The following is a 21,929-nucleotide window of genomic DNA, read 5'->3' as shown; positions in this document are numbered from 1 at the left end:
ACCTTGTAGAGGTTTATAAAATCATGAGAGGCATGGATAGGGTGAATAGTCAAGGTCTTTTTCCCAGGGTAGGGGAGTCCAAAACTAGAAGGCATGGGCTTAAGGTGAGAAAGGAAAGATGTAAAAGGGACCTAAGCGCTAACTTTTTCACACAGAAGATGGTGCATGTATGGAATGAGCTGCTAGAGGAAGTGGTGGAGGCTGATACAATTATAACATTTAAAAGGCATCTGGATGGTGATGTGAATAGGAAGGGTTTAGAGGGATGTGGGCCAAATGCTGGCATGTGGGACTAGATTATTTTAGGATAACTGATTGGCATGGACGAGTTGGAGTGAAGGATCTGTTTCCGTAATGTACATCTCTAGACAAATAACACATTTGACAATGCAACTTGAATCTCTTGTTTGGCGTCATTTAAAGCAGGTTTCAAACCAGTTCCTACATTACGGAAGTGTTCATCACTTTAATACAACATCAGAACATAACTTTCTCATCAAAATATAACCTAGCATAAGGAAGGTGCAAAGCATTCCAATTTCAATTAAGATCTTTTGCATTGTAAAGAAAGCATATACTTTACATGAGTTTTCATTGTGCTATAAACATTTAATATAAGGTGTACGTCAATGTTTTCTGATCATAGGATAAAACTATATCTGATATTATACAAATTATTGTAAAACTACTGATTTGATTATGCATTTAATTTCTATTGGAATGTTTGTATCTAAAATTACATTTGATATTATTGTAATAAACATGCAGAATCAATCAATATAGTTATTGATTATGTAAAGAGCTGTTTGGGTTATAGTATCAATATGCTATTGTTTGCTTTTGAGGATCATCCTCCCAACTTTTCTCCAAGTTTTCTGATTAATTCAGCAAGATCTTCTGTGTTTTGTGATTTCTCCTCAAGGAGTTCATATCGGAGACTAGAAATATCTTGTTTGATTTCCTTGAGTTCACCTTGAAAATAACAAGAAGCAAACAAGTGAACAAACTATGTTGATAAAGAAGAAATTTTGCAACATAAATGATTTTGAATGGAAGCTTTAGAACTAAAATAATAAAAAGGCAAGATGATTACAATATTGAATAAAAAAAACCTCAGTTTAGATCTAAAATTCACAAAATCATGCCAGTTCTAAGGACAATATATTGATATCAGTTATTCAATAAACTAACTGTACTCTGGTAACATAAAATAATAGCTATCATAATAATACACAGGCTGCTTAACCACCCTTTTAGTCTAATCTTTTTTCTAACTTGTCCTTTGTACTCATATAAATATGAGATAATCGGGCACCTATTAAAATCCACCTCCCAAGAGTTAGTGATGTGAATATTGGGATTTGCACTTTCTGTAAATATTTAAATTAAAGGAGCTTCCTTCTCTCAAAATAGTTGATGCAAGTGTTTTGATTTCTATGGTTTTAGCACTTAAATTTACTTTGTTTAAAGTTTTGGACAAATGTTGTACTCATTAAAGTGAAGTATATTAGAGCTGGGGAAATTGGATATTTTTCTTTGCCAAATATTCGCATGATGTATTCACAGATCAGTTACAATACCAGGAACAAATTACTGTAGATGCTGGAATCTGAACTGAAAACAACAAATACTGGAGATCACAGCGGATCAGGCAACATCCATGGAGAGACAGCAAGCTAACGTTTCAAGTCTAGATGACACTTCATCAGAGCTGAATTAAAGTGTGGAGGGGGCAGCATTTATGCAATAGGTAGGGGTGTTTGCAGTGCTGGGGGAGAAAGGATGTTGATAGTTCAGATTAAGTGATCAGCATGTGAGAATGGCAGAACTATGGTGCATCTACCCGCTAGAATGGAAAGAGGAGACCATCACACTGGGGTTAGGGGAAGGAAGAGAGGGTGACAGAGAATGTAACAAGCAAAGCTAAAAGAAAGGGAAGGAATGAGTTCACATTTTGAAGATGTTGCACTCAATATTGAGCCCAGAAGTTTGTAAAGAAGGTTACAGTTAGACACACCATTGTTCTGCCATTCTTACGTTCCCATCACTTAATCTGAACTATCACATTCTTTCCCCCCCAGCACTCCAAACACCTCCTCCTCCACTATTGTATAAATGCTGCCCCTCCGCACTTCATGTAAGCTCTGATGAGAGGTTATCTAGGTGTGAAACGTTAGCTTGCTTTCTCTCCATGAATGCTGCCTGACCTGCTGTGATCTCCAGCACTTTTTTCTGTTTTCACTTCAGGTACAACAGTGTTAGGTACAGACAAAATTTCCCTTTACTCTTCCCTTTCAATGTTCCCATGTCTCAACCTCCAAAGAACACTTTTACCTGCACCATTTTGACACTTTTCTACTTCTCACACTAGCCATCCTTTTAATTTTCCTGACAGCAATTTTCTGTGGGAATTTCTACCCCTGAGTGTGAGAGTGAAAAGTTCAAGCCACACTCCAGACAGTTCCAGCAAATGGACTCTGCTGATCTTTAAATACTGGCTTGACATCCTGCAGGATATTTGGTTAGAATGACCACATTCTTGGGGACTGTGTTCCTGCTCTGAGTCAGGGCCCCAGACAACCAGCGAGTCAGGGACCAGACATCATCATGTTATGTTCCACTGTGGTTGGCTGTATGTGATGTGTGTGGGTGCTGTGTGCTACCACCCCTCCTCTTACCCTACTCCCAAACTCTATTAAATCACTGCATAAAGTGAATACGATTCTTTAGACGTTGTTGCACTTCATACAGGAGAAGGTACTACAAATATAAAGGTCAATGAGGAAACCAAACAGAATCTGCTTCAGATATCCCATTGAGAGACTCAGCGATGTCATATGGGCAATTTGAATTAGGACCTGTCCAGTGGGTGAATAATTTGTCTTTAAACATACTACTTTTTCCAACTTTGGCTAGGAAGTTTCTTCGAACTTCTCTCTCTCTACTGTTGTAACTTCATTTCATCTTGTAAAAACCCAGCTTCCAGAGGCAATCACAGTTTTTTTTTACTGCATTTCTAGTAAAGTTATGGAGCAAAGCAACAGCAGCTCTGAGGAAATTTTCACCCTTTGTCGTTTTTAGCAACATGCAAAAAAAATAAAAAGAAGTGACATTTTCATTTCAGCAAGCATAAATATTGCGTAGGAATAGCTTTGCTTTTAGTTGTGCTTGTTACATTCTCTGTCACCCTCTCTTCCTTCCCCTAACCCCAGTGGGATGGACTGTTCTTTCCAGTCTAGCAGGTAGGCACACCATAGTTCTGCCATTCTCACATTCTGATCACTTAATCTGAAAAAAATACCAAACTCTTGTAATTTAAGTTACCTCATGTTAGCAATAAATTGTTGCTTGAGCAATAATCTCTAAAAGTCACAGCTAAAAGCCTGCATTGATAAAGCTTTTTGTCACTTTTTGAGGGTAAGGCAGTTGATGTTGTCTACATGGGCTTTACTCAAGCATTTGACAAGGTCCCTCATCGTAGGCTCAACCAGAAGATTAAATTGAATGGAATCCATGGTAAGTTGGAAAGGTAGAATCAAAATTGGTTTAGCCATAGAACACAGAGGGTAGTTGTGGAAGGGTGTTTTTCCGACTAGAAGTCTTTGTCCAATAGTGTTGTGCAAGGATCAGTGCTTGAACCTCTCTTGTTTATTATACAGAGAAATGACTTGAATGAAATGCCAATGGTCTGATTAACAAGTTTGCAGATGACACAAAAATTTGGTGGAAACGTGGATAGTGATAAAGGCTATCAAAGAACACAGCAGGATATAAATCAGCTGGAAAGTTGGGCAGAGAAATGGCAGATGGAGTTTAATCCAGACAAGTGTGAGCTGATGGATTTTGGGAGGTCAAATGCAAGAGGAAAGTATACAGTAAATGGCCGGACCCTGAGAAGCATTGATATACAGGGTCCAAGTCCATAGCTCCCTGATAGTGGTAACACAAGTGGATATGGTCATAAATAAGGCATACAGCAAGCTTACATTCATTGGTTGGGGCATTGAATATACAAGTTGGCAAGTCATTTTGCAGCCATACAGAGCTATACATTTGGAATATTGTGTCCAGTTCTGGTCACCACACCATATGTGGAGGCTTTGGAGAGGGTGCAGAAGATGTTTACCAGGATGTTGCCTGGATTGGAGTATATTAGCCATAGGGAGAGGTCGGAAAAACTTACATTGTTTTCATTAGAGTGTCAGAGATTATATAATTATGTAAGGCATTGATAGGGTGGATTGTCAGAGTTTATTTACCAGCGTGGAAATGTTGAATGCTACGAGGCATAGGGTTAAAGTGAGAAGGGCAAGTTTAAAGGAGATGTGTGAGGAAAGTTTTTTACACAGAGGGTAGTAGGTGAATGAAATGCACTGTCAGGGGAGATGGTAGAAGCAGATATGATAGAAAACTTTAAGAGGCATTTAGACAGACACATGAATAGGCAGACAACAGAGGATATTGATCATGTGCAGGCAGATGGGATTAATTTAGAATGCCACCATGGTCAGCATGGTCAGAGGCCTGTTCTTATGCTGTACTGTTCTATGTTCTATGTTTTTTCTTGTGGATTAGAATCAATTTTGTATCTTTCCACTCCTGTGAAGATCCTTGAAATAGTTTACAACATTAAAGCTGCTATATAAATACAAGTTATTGCTGTGGAATAAAGAGAGATTTCTACATTTGGTAGATCTGACTGGGTAGTGATCAATAGTAAAATAATGAGAGTTTCCTTTTTAAATCTAAAGCTGGATAGAATGTTTATTCTATTTGAATAAATACACACTTTTGGAACATTTGGAACAGGAGTTTGGGTTTTGGCCAATATTGTGACCTCAACATTGGAGTCAAATGGAAATCACATTGTCACACTGTGGGAAACAATCACTCAGCAGGGATCTTCCCCAAATTGGCCAAGGGCTATGTCCACCATCCAGTTAAAAATGGGCCAATGGGTCAACTAAAAACTTCCAATTGGATACTATTAATTGGACCTACATAGTCACTTACCATGCAGTAGGTGATGGCCTGGTGGTAATATCACGACTATTAATTCAGAAATCCAAGTAATGTTCTGTGGACCCAGGTTCAAATCCCACCATGGCAATTCAGTAATAATCTGGAAATAAGATTCTAATGATGCCATGAAACCATTGTCAATTGTCAGGAAAAATCCCATCTGTTTCACTGGTGTCCTTTAGGGAAGGAAATCTGTCATCCCTACCTGGTCTGGAACATGTAACTCCAGACCCACAGCAATGTGGTTGATTCTTAATGCCCCTTTGGGCAATTGGGGATGGGCAATAAATGTGGCCTAGCCAGTAATGCCTAAACCCCATGAATGAATAAAAATTTACATCATTCATTTGCCCTTGCCCTTCTGCTGCTGATCACCCTTCTGGATGATGCCAGTGCAAACCTCCACACTCACCCACTCCTGGACCCATCAGATAAGGGCAATCAAATTCAGCTCTGGGTCACAGAAAAGGTTAGCCCACATTCTGTACAACTTCCAGAGACTTCGTTTGAATTAAGTTCAGGCTGATAAAACCAAGAATTTCTCTCTCTGTCTGTCTGTCTCGGTGCTAATCCTAAAAGTCATACTTAAAATTAATTGTGCAATGTCAACCACAGAAGCAGCATCCAAGAGCACAGAATCTCTCTACATACTGTTCTGATTCATCAGCCTTCCTCACCCAGGTCACTGATTTGGGAAATATAAAATTCCCATGTTCCCAGTAACTCTGTCATGTATGGGGCACGTTATCACAAAACAGTGAAAGCTTGACTCTGTGTTTTCATGTTGTACTTTGCCTGACGATGCTCAATGTTGGTACAATCTGTGGTAAAGAATTCCTTCTTTAGTTAATTGCAGTGTATAAGTACAAAAGAAATGTGAATTGACTTGTGAAAGTGATACGATTTACCCACATAAATCTTTGTCCTGCTCCCCCTTCACTCCATCATTTTGAATAAATTCAACTTGTCTCATTTCACCAGACAAAGGATGATATGTTTCAGCAATGTCCCATGAGTCAACCATAACAAGAGGTTTATAAGCAAAAGGTGGGGCATATTACTCAGAATAACAAATCATAACATTGCTTTCTTTAGCTAATCGATCATAGGATGTCATTATGCAACCAAATGCTCTGGGCCATGTCACAAAAAAACAGAAGTTGCTGGAAAAGCCCAGCTGGTCTGGCAGCATCTGTGAAGAAAAATCAGAGTTAACATTTCGGGTCCGGTGACCCTTCCTCAGAACTGTCTGGGTCATGTGTCCATTTGGAATTTTTCACTTGGTAATTGTTGAGCACAAACATTGAAGAATTATTGTGGCTGTTTAGGTGGGAAACTGTCATGTTTTGAACTGATTTTTTTTCAAAAAGTAGCAGTTTGCACTGAGAGGAGAGTGCCACTAAGATAACCAGAAATGTTTCATGTATATGTGTTATGAATAGATCAACCTTACTTCATGGCTTACCTTCATTGACTTCATCATTTTCCCTATCCATTTGGGCTTTCAGTACATATCTCTTAATGAGACGTTTCATTATTTTCTGTAGATAACAATTAAGGAGCATGTTACTGAACTATGAACAATGAATATGAAAAACTGATAGCATACAAAATATCAAAGAACTGTGGATGTTGGAAATCAGACACTGAAACAGAAATTTCTGGAGAAACTCAGCAGACCTGGCAGCATCTGTGAGAGAAAGAATCACTTTATTGGAACTCTAGTAACTAACTCTGCTTTCTCTCCGCAGCACAGCATCAAAACCTGGCAGCTAGTTCATTGCTGTAGCTAACTAACCAGCATTAGAATCCAAATATTGCATCAATGAGTTATGATATACATCAATGTTTCCTTCAGGAATCATAGAGTCATAGAGTGATACAGCATAGAAACAGGCCCTTCGGCTCACCATCTCTCTGCTAACCCATAAATACCAAACTACACTGATCCCATTTCCCTGCAGTCAGTTGATAGTCTACTGTGCTCTGGCATTTTAAATGCTCGTCCGTTTTAAGGGCTTCTTAAAAGTTATGAGAGAACCTGCCTCCACCAACCTCTCAGGCAGCACGTTCATATGAATGGTATTTATTTCAAGAGCTAAGCAAAAAAGGCTGTATAATTTCAACCGCAGCTCCAAGAAGAGTGAAAATCATCACGCCAACAACACAAGCCAATGACATTTTTAATTTAAGCAAATGGAACAAAAATCAGAGAGTGATTTTCACTAAGGTGCATGGGTAGAATTGGGAAATCTTTTGACTATGCAAAACCTTCTCAGTTTAAAGGGACCATTTGCATTGCTTTGCCACCTGACTGATTATACCTACCCTCCGAACTGGTAAAATTGGGTTCTGCTAGTCATGGGGCAGTTCATTTGGCACCAGACCATTCCCAAGGCGCTGTTCTGACTCTGTGGAATACCCTTCCTGGAGCAAGTACAGTTGCCACAGTAACTGTTGTTGTTCTTGCCCTTGTTGGGACCAATGGAGTCTGAGACTGATGTTTATTCTGTTCTCTGTGCTTTAGGAACATCATACCTTACTCATCAGCTGTGTGCAGTGAAAGAGCCCCTGTCTAGCTGTACCTATAGGTCTGTGTTTCTAATTATTTAATTAGGGTTCATACTCATCACAGACAGTCAGTGATAACTACACAGGTACCAAGTTGTCATGTAGGCTGACCTTAATTGAGAGCGTTGAATGTTTACACTCTGACTGGCTCTCCAATTCTTAATAAAAAAGAAAGAGCTACAAATGCTGTAAATCAGGGACATAAACAGAAGTTGCTGGAAAAGCTCAGCAGATCAGCAGGTGGAGGTTAGATAGACCTTAAGTTTAGGGTAAAAGTTCGGCACAACATCGTGGGCCAAAGGGCCTGCACTGTGCTGTACTGTTCTATGTTCTATGTTCTATTTCTGGCAGCATCTGTGGAGAGGCATCAGAGTTAACATTTCAGGTCCGGTGACCCTTCGTCAGATTGATGGTAGCTAGGAAGATGTCAGTTTATATGCAGAAGATAGGGTTGGGGGAGGGAGTAAGGAGTAAATGATTGGTGGGGATAGAGCTCAAGGAGAGAGAAGGACAGTTGGACAGACAAAGAAGTTGATAATGGTCTGGCTAGGAGGGTGAATAGCTGTTAATGGGGACTGTTAGTGACTAAAAATAGGTAGTATGTAATGGCAGGCTATGTGGTAACAGGGTAGGTGGGTGGGTCTGGGTGGGATTATCTTTGATGGTTGGTGTGGACTTGATGGGCTGAATGGCCTGCTTCCACACTGTAGGAATTCTATGATTATATATTGAGCCCTTCAGAATTTCTCCAGTCTGGCTTTTCTGTTCCTCATTGAGATCTGGGCTGCGATACAGCTTTTAGCACTCTTTTCCTAGCACTGATAACAGAATTGAAACTCTTATTTGTTCAGGCTTCTTCTTCCATCCTGTAGCTACTTCAGTTTTTCCACAGGCTAGAAGAAATTCCAATTTAGTATCACATTAGCTTATCCAGGGACTGGAAAATTCACAGCCATTCTGAGTCACCCAATAGTTCAATGTTGCAGGCTGCTGGCTTAATTCTTCCTTGTGGTTTCCCACAGTGGCTGGTTCGCTTACAGCTCCGAAAATCCCCATAACTTCAATTTCACAATTCAAACAATCGGGTTTCGAGTAATATTTTAATGGCTGCTACTTTTAAAGGGAAATCAAGTTCCAATCAAGGCCACATGATTATTGAAAGGCACAGTGTGTAAGAATATATCTCTCCAAGCACAGTATTTGCAGGCATAGGGCACGAATTTCAATGACCTGCGAAGGGATGTTCCCAGAGGCCCTTCATCATTTATAGATAACAAGGTATAGAGCTGGATGAACACAGCAGGCCAGGCAGCATCAGAGGAGCAGGAAAGTTGACATGTCAGGTCTGGACCCTTCCTCAGAAATGGATTTCTGAAGAAGGATCCAGACCTGAAACGTCAGCATTCCTGCTCCTTGGATGCTGCCTGGCCTGCTGTGTTCATCCAGTTCTACACCTTGTTATCTCAGACTCCAGCATTGGCAGTTCCTACTACCCCCTCATCATTTATACTTTGTATTTGCTAAAATCAATTCTGAGGGGCAGAAGTTGCCAAAACACAGTGGGCACTGTTGCTGCTTCAAGCCTAAAATAGCAGCTAAATTTCCTGCCCTCTTTATGGTGCTAGGCAGAGCTACAGATGGATCTGCAATGTATGGTCAATTAATCTGACCTTCCAAATGTGGGCACTCAGTGGTCTGGACAGGTTCAGATCCAGTGCTAGAGAGGCAATCAAGAAAACCCAGCCATCATTTTTGCTGTTAAAAAAGCTGTGTGTGCATTAGGCCAAACATAAACATTTTAAGACAGAACTTATGTAGTAGAAGCCAATTTAAGAGAACCATCGTTCCTGTATTGGGAGCTATGATCGGTTTTGCAAAGCTGCTTTCAGAAGGACATCTGCAACATAAAGGCAGTGTAAAATTAACTGGACCACTCAATCAATTTCTTTGAAGCAAATTCACACCAATAACCAATGAACACTCTAAAACCCAATGAAATAAGCCATTTTGTGGCATTTTCTCAAGATTTTCTTGTGTAACTGTAATAATAGGTGACAACTTATTAGACAAGATTCAGCTTCAAAATTAACAAAAGGGCAGACTAATGCTTGTTTAAAAATGCAATTTATCCGCCAGTAAACAGTAGGTTTAAAAAGGCTTTGAAGCTTACTCCATTATAATTTCACAACAGTTTGAAGATGGTTTCACAATCATTAAATTGAAAAGGATTCACAGTGTCTCTCATTTATTTTTCAATTCACACTTCAGAGTAAAGCCACTTCCACCTCATTGGACAAATATGCCACAGATCATATTAACCCACCATGCTCATTTTGCAAAGAAAGTTAGTCAGATTTCTCATGACAGAATGTCTTCAAATGGAATCAATTGTATCATGTCCAGAACCTGTGGTGTTCTGAATTTGTGGAACAGTTTTAACAACAGTACTGACTACACAGGAAAATCGTGCTTGGTTTTGAAAGTTGTGACTTACCCAGTGCTTATAGAAAGTTTTTTGTTAGCTGAGTACATGTCACACTGCACTACCAGCCCAGCAAGCAGTTAATATGCTTCCAGTTACAGATAACTCAAGGCTACTCTAGTGACAGAGTTATTTAATAAAATCTGTGCTCCAGAGGAGCATGGGAGAAACAACTCTTGGGGTATACCCTCCACACCACCCCCCACCCCCAAGAAGAAAGAAATGCTCATCCTTTATATTAGAAGATTAAGATTATGTTTATCTCAAATATTCATGCACTAAATATTGTGGCTTTTATCATTGCAGTGTCTACTCAAAGATGGCTCTCAAATCTTCCCATGTAGGGAGATTTCAACAGGAAGGAAGGTTTCGCGACCATCCTAAAGATTTGGTTTAAATAAAAAATCTTTCTGTTGGTTACCTAGCAAACAGCCTACAGTACTGGAAATAGTACACCCAAAGGTTTGGGGAAGAGAGGGGAGAAATGTTAAAGGAGGGGTAAAGGGAGATATCACATGGTTGGTAGAATGCAGTCAGAGGTTGATGACGAGTGAGATTGAAGAGAAATAATGTATTCAAGAGGTGGCTAGATATAGCATTTGGGGCGAATGGGATCAAGGTTATGGGGAGAAAGCAGGATTAGGCTACTGAGTTGGATGATCAGCCATGATCGTGATGAATGGCGGAGCAGGCTCCAAGGGCCAAATGGCTTCCTCATGCTCCAATTTTCTACGTTTCTATGTAGAGTGTGGATGGGGGTTTTAGAGTTTAAGGAGGTTTATTGGAGGGAACATTAGAGGTCTGAAATCATGGAAGTAGTCAGCTGGACAGTTTGGAAGGGGATAGTATAGTCTATTGGGCCGAGAGAAACTTTTCTGCTCCTCCTGCTTCACAAACAGCACTGTATATGCACAACAGCTTTCCCAAGACTCTTCATAAATACTCAAAGATGAAGGATGTGCAAAGCAATGAGACAATAGCAGAAGCATAGAACTAATCGAAAAATTCTTGGCAAACAAAGGCCAGAACAGGCACAATGGGCCAGGTGATATCACTCTTTGATTCTATGATTACAATAAGCATTACTCTTTAAAATAAACTAATTGTCTGTAAAGCACTTTGAGGTGCCTTGTGAGTGCAAATTTTTTCTATCATTTCCTTTAGATTGTCTGAGGTAATTCCTCTTGCGGTAGATTTCCATTGGGTTGCAAATAAATCACCTTGATAAATAAAGGCTTTTATAAAAACATGCTATGAATCAAATGTAAGGAAAATGCTGTATTACTATTTAATTTGCAAATAGCTTTAATGAATATAGAACTTTGATACTGTCAATTAAAGATGATACCATCTGCATCAGTTGTTTGGAGAATCACCACAGAACTGTAAATGACTTTTTCCTGTAAATGACACCATTTATCCAAGATGTAAATAATTCCCATCCTCAGGATTTCCTGCACCTGGAATTTCTGGATTTAAATATATCTATTGGTAATTGTAAGAATTGCAGCATTCGCAAGTGCATCATCACTTCCTCGAACTGACCTACCTGGTATCTTGTTGGTGGATTCCTGATGCTTTGTAAACTCTGATCTTCTGTACTTCGGATACTCGAATGTTTGGTGTACCTGAGCTGGAGTTAAAAAGTAAAAACTGCTTGAAAATGGCAGAGTATATTTTCATTATTTCAGTTTGCTAGACAGATTTATCAGGCCCTGGAATATCCATTATGTGGTAACTCAAAACATAAACATGCCATCCTAACCTTTCCTAAAATAAACTGTGATGGTCCCAATGTGGAGAAATTGTCACTTATTCTGTATCCAAAACTTAGATTAATGCATGCTATTTCAAGAACTAAACCACAGTCTATTGAGTCTGGACCAGACATAAGCCTGTATTCATACATTGATCATAGAACTCACTTTTCTCAGGCATTCTTTCTGTTATGTCTTTAATTTTTTCCAGGCATGTGGACAGTACTGATAAGGCAATGTTTATTATCTGCATCCAGTTGCTTTCAAATGTTGGTGTAAGTCATTCACTTTGAAAGGTAACAGTCATTGTGATAATGGTTCACCTCCAATTATGTTAGATAGAGATACTGATCCTGCGATTTCAAAAGAATACTGATAGGTCTGAGCTATGAAGCTGTATGAATGGGAAAGGGATTAGCTAATGATGGTGTTCTTATGACTCCTCTAGTCTTTCTCAGTGGACAAGGTCAGAAATCACATGACACCAGGTTATAGTCCAACATGTTTATTTGAATACACAAGCTTTCGGAGCTCAGCTCCTTCCTCAAGTGTAGTGTGAGAGAGTGGCTATAACACACAGAATTTATAAACAGAAAGGTATCAAACCTAAAACTGGCCACCTCTTGTTGAATCTTTAATCAGTTAGGAAGGAGACTACTGATTAAATTGCAAAATAGTCAGAATATCCCATAAAACCTGGAAAATTGCAGATTTCATCCCAACATATTTCGCCTCTATTTCATAAGACCTCCTGCATCCCAATCTATCTCCAGAGGGTGAGAGAAATCCAGGCCTTTGGTCTTTGCAAGGTCTCTGTAGTGGTCACAGATAGACATACCTGTGACAGAAAGGCCGGTGAGAATAAAGTCAAGCAGTTTGTTTTCTCACGCTGGCTCCTTCTCCACCTGGCACCATCTTTCTACAGTGAAAGCAATCAGATTTCCTCAGCACACAATCAAATTCACAATGAGACATTCTGGTTGAGAAATCTGTTAATGAGTTCTCCAATACTGCCGAACTTCACCAGTCAATGTGGAGAATAGCTCCACCCACACTAGAACTGGGCTTATTTTATAAACTTGGCCCAGAAATGGAGAACAGAACAGTCATTTGCAGGACAACAGACTATTGTGGTCAGATCACTGTTTGCTGGGTGTCACACAAACTTACTAATGGACCAAAAGCTGCCAGATTCAGACTGAAAAGTGAAAAATCAACCTCAAGTTACCCTGGAAAGGTAATGTATCTCAAAAAAACGTAAAGACAGATTAAGCAAATCCTTTACTACTGCTACTATTCAAAGGTTATGTGAGTGGTAACAGTTATTGCCACGAGTGCAGAAAGATGTTCTGCTTAGACACAATTGAACAACATCATGTATAAATTGAAATGAAACCTGATGTCAGGTACACAGTGACCGACTGAATGAATTAAACAGCATGTTCCTTTGGTTGTTTGTAATAGGCAGATTACAAATTGTACTCAACCAGCCCTGCTCACAAAACCCAAAATAAAACATTTCCATTAGATGGAATTCTGTGATTGGCTCAACAATCCCAACTGCACTAATAGCTTCACCAACAACCAACAGAACCAAATCAGTTTGTAACAATAACAGAAATGGCTGGAGAAACTCAGCAGGCCTGGCAGCATCTGTAGAGCGAGAAAACAGTTAATATTTCAGGTCCAGTGACCCTTCTTCAGAACATATCAAGTTCAATTAATTCTGCTTTCTCCCCACAGATGCTGCCAGACTTGTCAAATTTCTGTTTTTGTTTCAGATTTCCAGCATGTACAGTTCTGTGTGCTATTTTTGAGCTTGTAACAATATTGATTTACACCTGCTGGAACCAACGTATATTTTTACACAAGGACCCAATCTCTGCAACCAAAAGGAACAAGTTCAAGCCTTGTACTGTTTTTGAATTACCAAGGAGCATGGGAACCTTTTGTTCCCATGCCTTTCTCCATGAAATTGCCTTGGCCAATCAGAGTTGGCTTTCTAATGAATCAGCACCCTTTATTCCTGTAGAATAAAATACTGAAAGCATTTCAAATGTAGAGTTCTTGCATTTGTCCTGATGAACGCAAAATGAAAAGATTCACACAGATGTCTCTCTTTTCAACTTGTTCAATTTCTGAACTATAATGAGACTGCTCACATTCACACATTTAATCTTAAAATATTATTTTTGGCTGTTTCTGTTTTGTGTTATGTTCGATATTTGGAACAGTTGCATATTTATATGTGTTTATTGTTTGAGGCATGTACACTGTTTGACAGATCTTTCACTTCACTTTGATTATGTACATCATTTCCAAAAATGCTACACCATAAAATAATCATTGGGTGCATTCATTGTTAAACCTTTACCTTTTCCATTTCTGCATTTTCTTGATATTGTACTTTCCTGCATCTCAAAAGGCCAGTCAGCATTTTTTTCAATCTCAGTAGGAGATAGAATAAGGACTTTGGGCTTGGCACCAAGTTAAATGGCACTGCCAATGTTCGCCCTTCTTCAAAATGGGAAATCCACAGTTTGGCTCTTGCAAACTTCCATTCCACATCAGCATCATTCTACAGAACCAGGAATAGAGGAAGTTAATGATAGAATAAAGCACTGGCTCCTAACTGTGTAACCTATGGGTATGTCTCTCTTCAGCATATAACTACAGAGATGTGACATCAAAAAGTTTGCACTGAGCCATTGACATTCTTGCATAGTTACTAGTTTACATAAATGGACTTTATTTTTGCTAGTAGGTCATTTCCTATGTTCAAAGGCAATAATAATTACAATCTACTGTAACATCCACGTTTACCATGTCTGAATTTCAATAGAAGATATATAAAAACAATATATAACATTGCTCTTCATTATGGTCTTTTCACAGTATTAGTTAATCTTCTAGAGTAGCTCATGCCATATCCTTGGGCCCCCTATCTTGGAGTACCTTGAATACCTTCCTTCTGACCTTTGGGTTCAGCTCTGATCCTGCACTGGAATAAAAAACGACTCTAAATCTCCACTAGTCACACTTTCTAGCAATTAGCCCCTAGCCTTGAGTGTTAGGATATTTCAAGTGCTCATCCTTGTACTTGTTAAAGGTTGTGAGATTTTTTTCCCTCAACTATTGGTCCAGGCAGTGCATTCCAGGTCCTCACTACACTCTGGGTGAAAAATCTTTTCCTCAAATCCCCTTGAAGCCTCCTGCCTTTCACTTTTAAAACCATGCCCCCCTTGTTATTGACCCTTCAACCAAGGGGAACAGTTTCTTTCTATTCACCCTGTCCATGCCCCTCATAATCTTACACATCTCGATCAGGTCCCATTCACCCACCCCCAAGCTTCTCTACTTCAAAGAAAACAACCCAAGCTAATCCAGCCTCTCTTCATCGCTGAAATGTTCCATTCTAGGCAACATCCTGGTGAATCTCCTCCGCACCCCCTCCAGTACAATCACATCCTTCCTATAGTGTGGTGAGCAGAGCTGCATACAGTACTCCAGCTGTGGCCTGACCAAAGTTTTGTACAGCTCCAACATAACCTCCCTGCTCTTGTAAACTATGCCATGACTGATAAAGGCATGTGTCCTGTATGCCTTCCTAATCACCCCTATATCCTGTCCTGCCACCTCCAGGGATCTGTGAACAAGCTCCCCACGATCTCTCTGTCCTTCTGAGCTTCCTAGTGTCCTGTCATTCATTGAGTACTCCCCTTTTCTAGTTATAGGTGACATAAATGATAACAGAACTGGGAGCCTAAGAAAGGGAGAGATTAGGACAGAGAATTAAAATGGCTAGCGTACAGAAGGAGGCCATTCAGCCAATTGTGTCAATGCAAGAGGCTGAAATTTATTTGTCCCCATCTTGTTTAGTTCCTAAGATAGATTTTGTTTGTTGAATCTTACCAAATATTGAATGAAGAGTCAATTTGAAGGAGTTACAAGGAGTTCCTACATATTCTCTTCTGCAATTGTCTGCTGCTGGTCTCATTATGTCTGCACCATGACTCTGGCATCATGTTTGCACTATCGTGATCTCCTCAGGCAAAAAGCACTTACTATTGTTGGCATCTTCCTGGATTTCCAACAACTGTAATTTATTTAAAATCCAGTTGTGCTCCTGGTCAATTGCTGCCAAAGAGCCCCTTACAGGATACATGATGACAAGGAGAGCTAAAAGAACAGCTTTTAAGGGCACACAAGTGGCAGGAGTGACACTTCATTGGGAATAGAAACTCATATTCGTACATGTTTTGCTACTCTTATCGTCATCTGCCTGACGGACTGTCGTTGTAACTTCAGGTACAATAATCAGGCTTCTCATCCTTAGCTTCAGACCAGTTTAGAAATCTGTCCAATAGAGGTCTCTTCACTAACAACCTTCACAGTGTAACATCTTGATATTGATCAATGCATGAACATTTCAAGTTGGAATGCCTTCAAACGGTAGGAAATGTTAACTCTTGAGCAACAGGAAAATCAAAGGGAAAACAAACATTAAAAAAAAGGCTGCATTTGCTTCTGGGAACAAACAAGGGCTGCTGGCCTTTTGATCACTGACAATTTCATATTCAATGGTCACTTCACCCAACTCACATCTATTGGAATTGGAGGATAATTAAGTTCTGTTCAGCTTGTACACTGCACTGCTATATAATGCTGAAGCTGATGTTCTTTCTGCTTCATATCTTTATCTTCTTCCCCTGAAGACAGCTGTCCTCTCCAGTTCTTCAATATCCATCATATCCCCTCTTTGCCTGCCCCAGTTATCCTGAGCACAACTTGCAAAGATTACACAGAAAATTGTCCAGGGAAAACTACAAGCAGCCAAACTGATCCAAGTACCAGAACCTCACCTTCAGGAGACCTAGTGCCTGCTCCAGAAAGGCTTGGTGAAAGAATGGGCTGTATCATACTGATACTCAGCCTCAGTCAGGGGGTTTGCATAACTGAGTCATTAGCCACAGTCACAAAGTGTAGCCGTTATCACCCAGAAATATTCTTGTAAGACATCCGGTCCCTGTAAAGAAGCAGGAATCTGAGCCTTCTCAAGAATACAGCCTCACGGCAGTTCCTTTTAGCTGGTGGAGAATTCTAAGTTGTGACAGTACTGATTACAGATGACGTGTACATTGACAGGTTGAAATCTTTTCTGTTGATAAAGTCAGCCCTGTTATGATAGGGCACTCTCAATGCAATGTATAGTCTATAGCACCCTGCTCCTGGGAGAAGCCAGATACTGTCCTAAGCTCATAAGGCCATAAGATATAGGAGGAGAATTAAGCCATTCAGCCCATCAAGTATGTTGTATTGGTGGTGGAACAGACTATTTTTAGGGCACCTTTTCTAGCCCCTTCTCTGTGGGGTTGAGCAAAGCAAATCCTGAAGAGGGTTGCTCAGTTGTGAAGAAAGCTGCTGAACTGCTCACCTGTTCATATTTCAATAGGGAAACAACTGAGTGAAACTCCATTGCTTATGTGCTAGTCTGAAGCTAGGGATCTCCAGGTCTCACAATCCTGTCCCTGTTACCTCTCACCCATTACTGCATGAGTTGGGAGGATTGAATTCCTCTCGGTATGTGCCTTGTGCAGGATATCTTTAACATGGGAATACTGTGCACATTAGCAGACACCGCCTTTGAAAGAAGATAGATCCAGTTCCAGTGAAAAGGAAAGCTCGATGACTGGGGACCTCCAGACTGCTGCAGACTTTATCTACCATCACAGGCACTGATATCACTCTCTGCATCAACAGAACACACAGTGCTCTCCACCACAGCCAGGTGACAATCCACAGAAAGGAGCAAATGGATAATGTCGATATCAAGCTGTGACAAAGGGTCACCTTTCATGGGAGGTTTAATGGCACAGATAATAAGCAAGTCTGACGCTTGATGGAGTGATTCCAAATTGTTCATTTCTAGATTATGAAACAAAACCTCCAAGATTTGGATCATTATGTCAGGAAAGAAACATGGGAATTGTCACCAAGCTTCATAGAACCCCTACAGTGTGGAAACAGGCCATTCAGCCCAACAAGTCCACACCAACCCTCAGAGCATCCCATCCAGACCCATTCCCCTTTAACCCACACAATCCCTGAACACTCCACCTAGCCTGCACATCTTTGGACTGTGGGAGGAAACCCACGCAGACACTGGGAGAATGTGCAAACTCCACATAGACAGTCACCCGAGGGTAGAATCGAACCCAGGTTCCTGGTGCTGTGAGGCAGCAGAGCTAACCACTGAACCACTGTGCTGCCCAAGCTGTTGGAAAAATGGCATAGAGAGGAAGGTTCCTGGAAAACTGGGATCACTTCAGTATCCCAAGAAGGTTGTACTGTAAGAACTATGTCTTTCTATTTTTTTGTTACTAAAACTATAGACTACAAGAAGAAAGATTTGTTTTTAAAAACAGGGATTTAACAGGATGGCTGCATAATTTCTCAGAAAGGAATTTGATACCTATTGTGAGTTCTGCCTTTATGACTATGGATTCCTGTAACATGCAGACAATCAGGAGCTGAGTTTACAAGCAAAACCAAATGGCTCTTAGATAACTGAGCAGATAGGAACTGGAGACAAATTACAGAGACACAAGGAGAGAGAGGGATGCATAGAGAGACAGAGACACAGCAACAGAGAGAGACAGACAGACAGGGAGGGTGACAGAGAGAGAAAGACAGACACAATGACAGAGACAAACAGACACAGGCAGAGAGAGAGTGAAGGAGGGGTGAGAGAGAGACAAGAACAAAGAGAGAGTGTAAGAAAGACAAAGTGCGTGCTTTGTTCTCTCCAGCAGAAGGTGCCTGTTCTCAGAGACATTTTCCAAGTGACAGTCACTCTGTACTTCTTACAAGCCAGCAAAAGCTTCTAGAGAAACAAACTAAGGTCTGGGTGAGCTGAAGTAGGGTCATCTCAACATCAGCATCAGGAAGCAAAGGCCCACTGAACTGAATCAGTTTTTTCTGCCTCCACGAATAGTCCACTGTCTGTCTGTCTGTGGACATGTAAAGGGAGAAGTTATAAAGGGATTAGAGTTTTAGATAATACATGCAGTTACCCAAGAGCAAACTGATTATTTTCTGGAGTCTGTTCACAAGTTGGAACACAATACAGGACAATGGAAAGCAGCTGTTTGTAAGTACAGAAAATTAATATTTCATCATCAGCTTTTCTGATGAAGGGTCTAGGCCCGAAACGTCAGCCTCTCTGCTCCTATGATGCTGCTTGGCCTGCTGTGTTCATCCAGCCCTGCACCTTGTTGTCTCGGATTCTCCAGCATCTGCAGTTCCTACTATCTCAGAAAATTAATATGTTGGGTCTTTAAAATTATAACCATTCACAAGTTGGACATTTGTAAATTGGGGAACCCCTGTCGTGTTATATGTCATTAGTTTACTTGCAGTTATAGTCTAATTACTTATAATGATTTTTAATGCTTGTTTAGTACAGAAACCTGAATTGTCCTTTCTATCGACCTTGTCAGGTAAATTGGGATAAGTCCCATTTACAATGGGGGTGGGTTGTCACTGTGAAATCAACTGTCTCCATCTAAGCCAGAAAGGTACCTGCTTAGAAAGGATAAACTGCCAGGTGCTCCAGTTTCCTCCCACAGTCCAAAGATGTGCAGATTAGCTGGATTGGTCATGCTAAACTACCCACAGAGTCCAGGAATGTGAAGGTTAGGTGTGTTAGCCGTGGGAAATGCACAGTTACAGGGAGAGGGTAGGGGGGTGGTTCTGGCTGGGATGCTCTTCAGAGGGTGGGTGTAGACTTGTTGGGCTGAATGGCCCGTTTCCACACTGTAGGGATTCTATGGAAATAGAGCAGTTTGGAAAGATTTAAATTAGTTCAGGAAGTGTTCAGGGTTGAGAAGGAGATGTGGGAATCCACACAGGAAGCCATAAAATGATAGAAAAACACCAAATGGATATGTAGACAGTTACCAAGAATAAAGTTAGGTGTACATAGTATAAGAAATACAGCAAGGGAGTTAGAAGCACAAATTCAGCTTCAAGAATTTGTTGCCATTAAAGGAACCCAATCTGTTTGGAACGTAACTGAAAACTAAATATTCTTCGCCATAAGATCTTTAATAAGGACAAATTTTGAAAGGAGGAGAAAAGCCAATATTATCAATAAACAGAATCTAGGTTCACTCATCAAACAGTGGAAACAAACAGTGAGTGTTAATGTAGGACAAGTGATATAAGGCTGTGATTGAAGTTTTATATCTGCCGAGCAGCAATATTGTAGTGAGGGGATATGTTCATGCAGGGTGAGAAATACAAGCAGCAAAAACTATTGGCTGCAATAGGACAGTTTAATTTTCACATAGACTGGGTCAAGGAAAATAGCTCATGGATAAAGACAATGAGTGTCTGGAATATTTTAGAACTGCTTTCTAAGGCAAGCTATTTTAGAAGCAATAAGGCCATAAAATTAGTTAAGTCAGATGTCAAAAAATTTCTCTGCAAACAGAAATTATTATAAATTTGGATTTAACATTTGACTTGAGAAAGAAATGACAGTCACAAACCAAAATTTAAAACTTTAGTGAGGGAAATTTTGTAAGTGTGAGAATACATTAAATGTATAAAAATAAGTAGGTAGACCAGCAGCAATATTGCAAAGCGTTATGATTGCATGCACTACAGAAAGCACTTCTACCATCACACTTATAATATCAAAGGAGGTCATTCAGACCATTAAAACTGTTCCAGTGTTAAGCCATTAAATTTGTTTTTGATTGGTGGTCAACACAAACATGATAAATTCCCATATTACACCTTAAAGTCCACATTAATTCATAATTTCAGAACTAGTATTTTTCATACCTCACAGCATTGTGTAATAATGACCTGTTTTAATCACAAGTATTAAAGCTAGAGCTATTAAAAAGAAATTAGAATTTCACCTCAATCTCCTGAAAAGAGCTATTAATCATCGCAATCAGCATATTTAAGAGGACAATGACCATTGTCACATGGTATACGCCATACAAAACATAGCCAATGTTCTCAATAAATTTGTGACTATAATTGATGACCACAGACTTGACTTCTGATAATCCAAATATCGCCCAAAACAAAGTTTTAAAGCTTTCTTCAACACTGAAAAACAGAAAGAAATATAAAAAAGTGAAACTATTTCGCATTTCAATACCTTTCTGAAAACTTAAATTTAATAAAATCTACAATAGTGCGGGTACAATATAATTTACAAAAGCAAAATTTTGGGCTTAGTAAAAATCTGAAGTAAGAACAGAAAATGCTTAATATAGATAACTCAGGCAGCATCTGCAGGGAGAGAGAAACAGAGTCAATGTTTAATTTTGACAACAATTTGCCAAACAGTGAAGAGTTTCAACAAGTTTTAAGAATCATAAAATCCCTACAGTGTGGAAGCAGGCCATTCAGCCCATCAAGTCCACACTGACCCTCTGAATAGCATCCATCCCAGACCCATCCCTGTAACTCTGCATTTCCCAGGGCTAATCTACTAGCCTGCACATCCCTGGACACTATGGGCAATTTACTAGAGCCAATCCACCTAACCTGCACACCTTTGGACTGTGGAAGGAAACTGGGCCTCTCAGAGAAAACCCATGCAGAGAATGTACAAGCTCCACACAGAAAGTCACCCAAGGCTGGAATTGAACTCAGGTCCATGGTGCTGTGAGGCAACAGTGCTAACCACTGAGCCACCATGCCACCCCTAGGACAACATGGAAGGTGAAAGAGATTAAATAATAAAATTGATAATGGTGCAACGCAAAAGGATATGGCAATGGGGAAAGTGAAGAAACAAAAGGTGAGTTGAGAGAAGACATAAATACACTGGAAGAATTAAAGTGTGAACATAATGAGAGTGACTTGATCTGAAATTGTTGAGCTCAATGTGGAGTTTGGAAGTCTGTAAAGTGCCTAACCTAAAAATGAACTGCTGTTCCTGAACAAAGAGGTGCAGAGCTGGATGAACACAGCAGGCCAAGCAGCATCATAGGAGCAGAAAGGCTGACGTTTCGGGCCTAGACCCTTCATCAGAAATGGGGGAGGGGAAGGGGGTTCTGAAATAAATAGGG

General features: G+C 40.0%; 1 protein-coding gene across 2 annotated transcripts in view; it reads right to left on the bottom strand.

Moving 5' to 3' along the window:
• Nucleotides 1-557: 557 nt before the first annotated feature.
• The window catches only part of LOC109928370 (short transient receptor potential channel 6-like), a 93,622-nt gene continuing 72,250 nt past the window's right edge, over nucleotides 558-21,929 (bottom strand). For both annotated transcript variants that reach the window (XM_048598493.1, XM_048598494.1), the window contains exons 8-12: nucleotides 20,763-20,958; nucleotides 14,207-14,410; nucleotides 11,625-11,708; nucleotides 6,488-6,563; nucleotides 558-972 (exon numbers count right to left, since the gene is read on the bottom strand). In XM_048598493.1, the coding sequence (XP_048454450.1) occupies nucleotides 848-972; nucleotides 6,488-6,563; nucleotides 11,625-11,708; nucleotides 14,207-14,410; nucleotides 20,763-20,958 (685 nt within the window). In that variant the 3' untranslated portion in view covers nucleotides 558-847. The remainder of the gene's footprint in view (nucleotides 973-6,487; nucleotides 6,564-11,624; nucleotides 11,709-14,206; nucleotides 14,411-20,762; nucleotides 20,959-21,929) is intronic.

Source organism: Rhincodon typus, chromosome 6 (assembly GCF_021869965.1).
Source record: "Rhincodon typus isolate 14 chromosome 6, sRhiTyp1.1, whole genome shotgun sequence".
Classification (NCBI taxonomy): domain Eukaryota; kingdom Metazoa; phylum Chordata; class Chondrichthyes; order Orectolobiformes; family Rhincodontidae; genus Rhincodon; species Rhincodon typus.
This window is presented reverse-complemented; position numbering and strand designations above follow the sequence as displayed.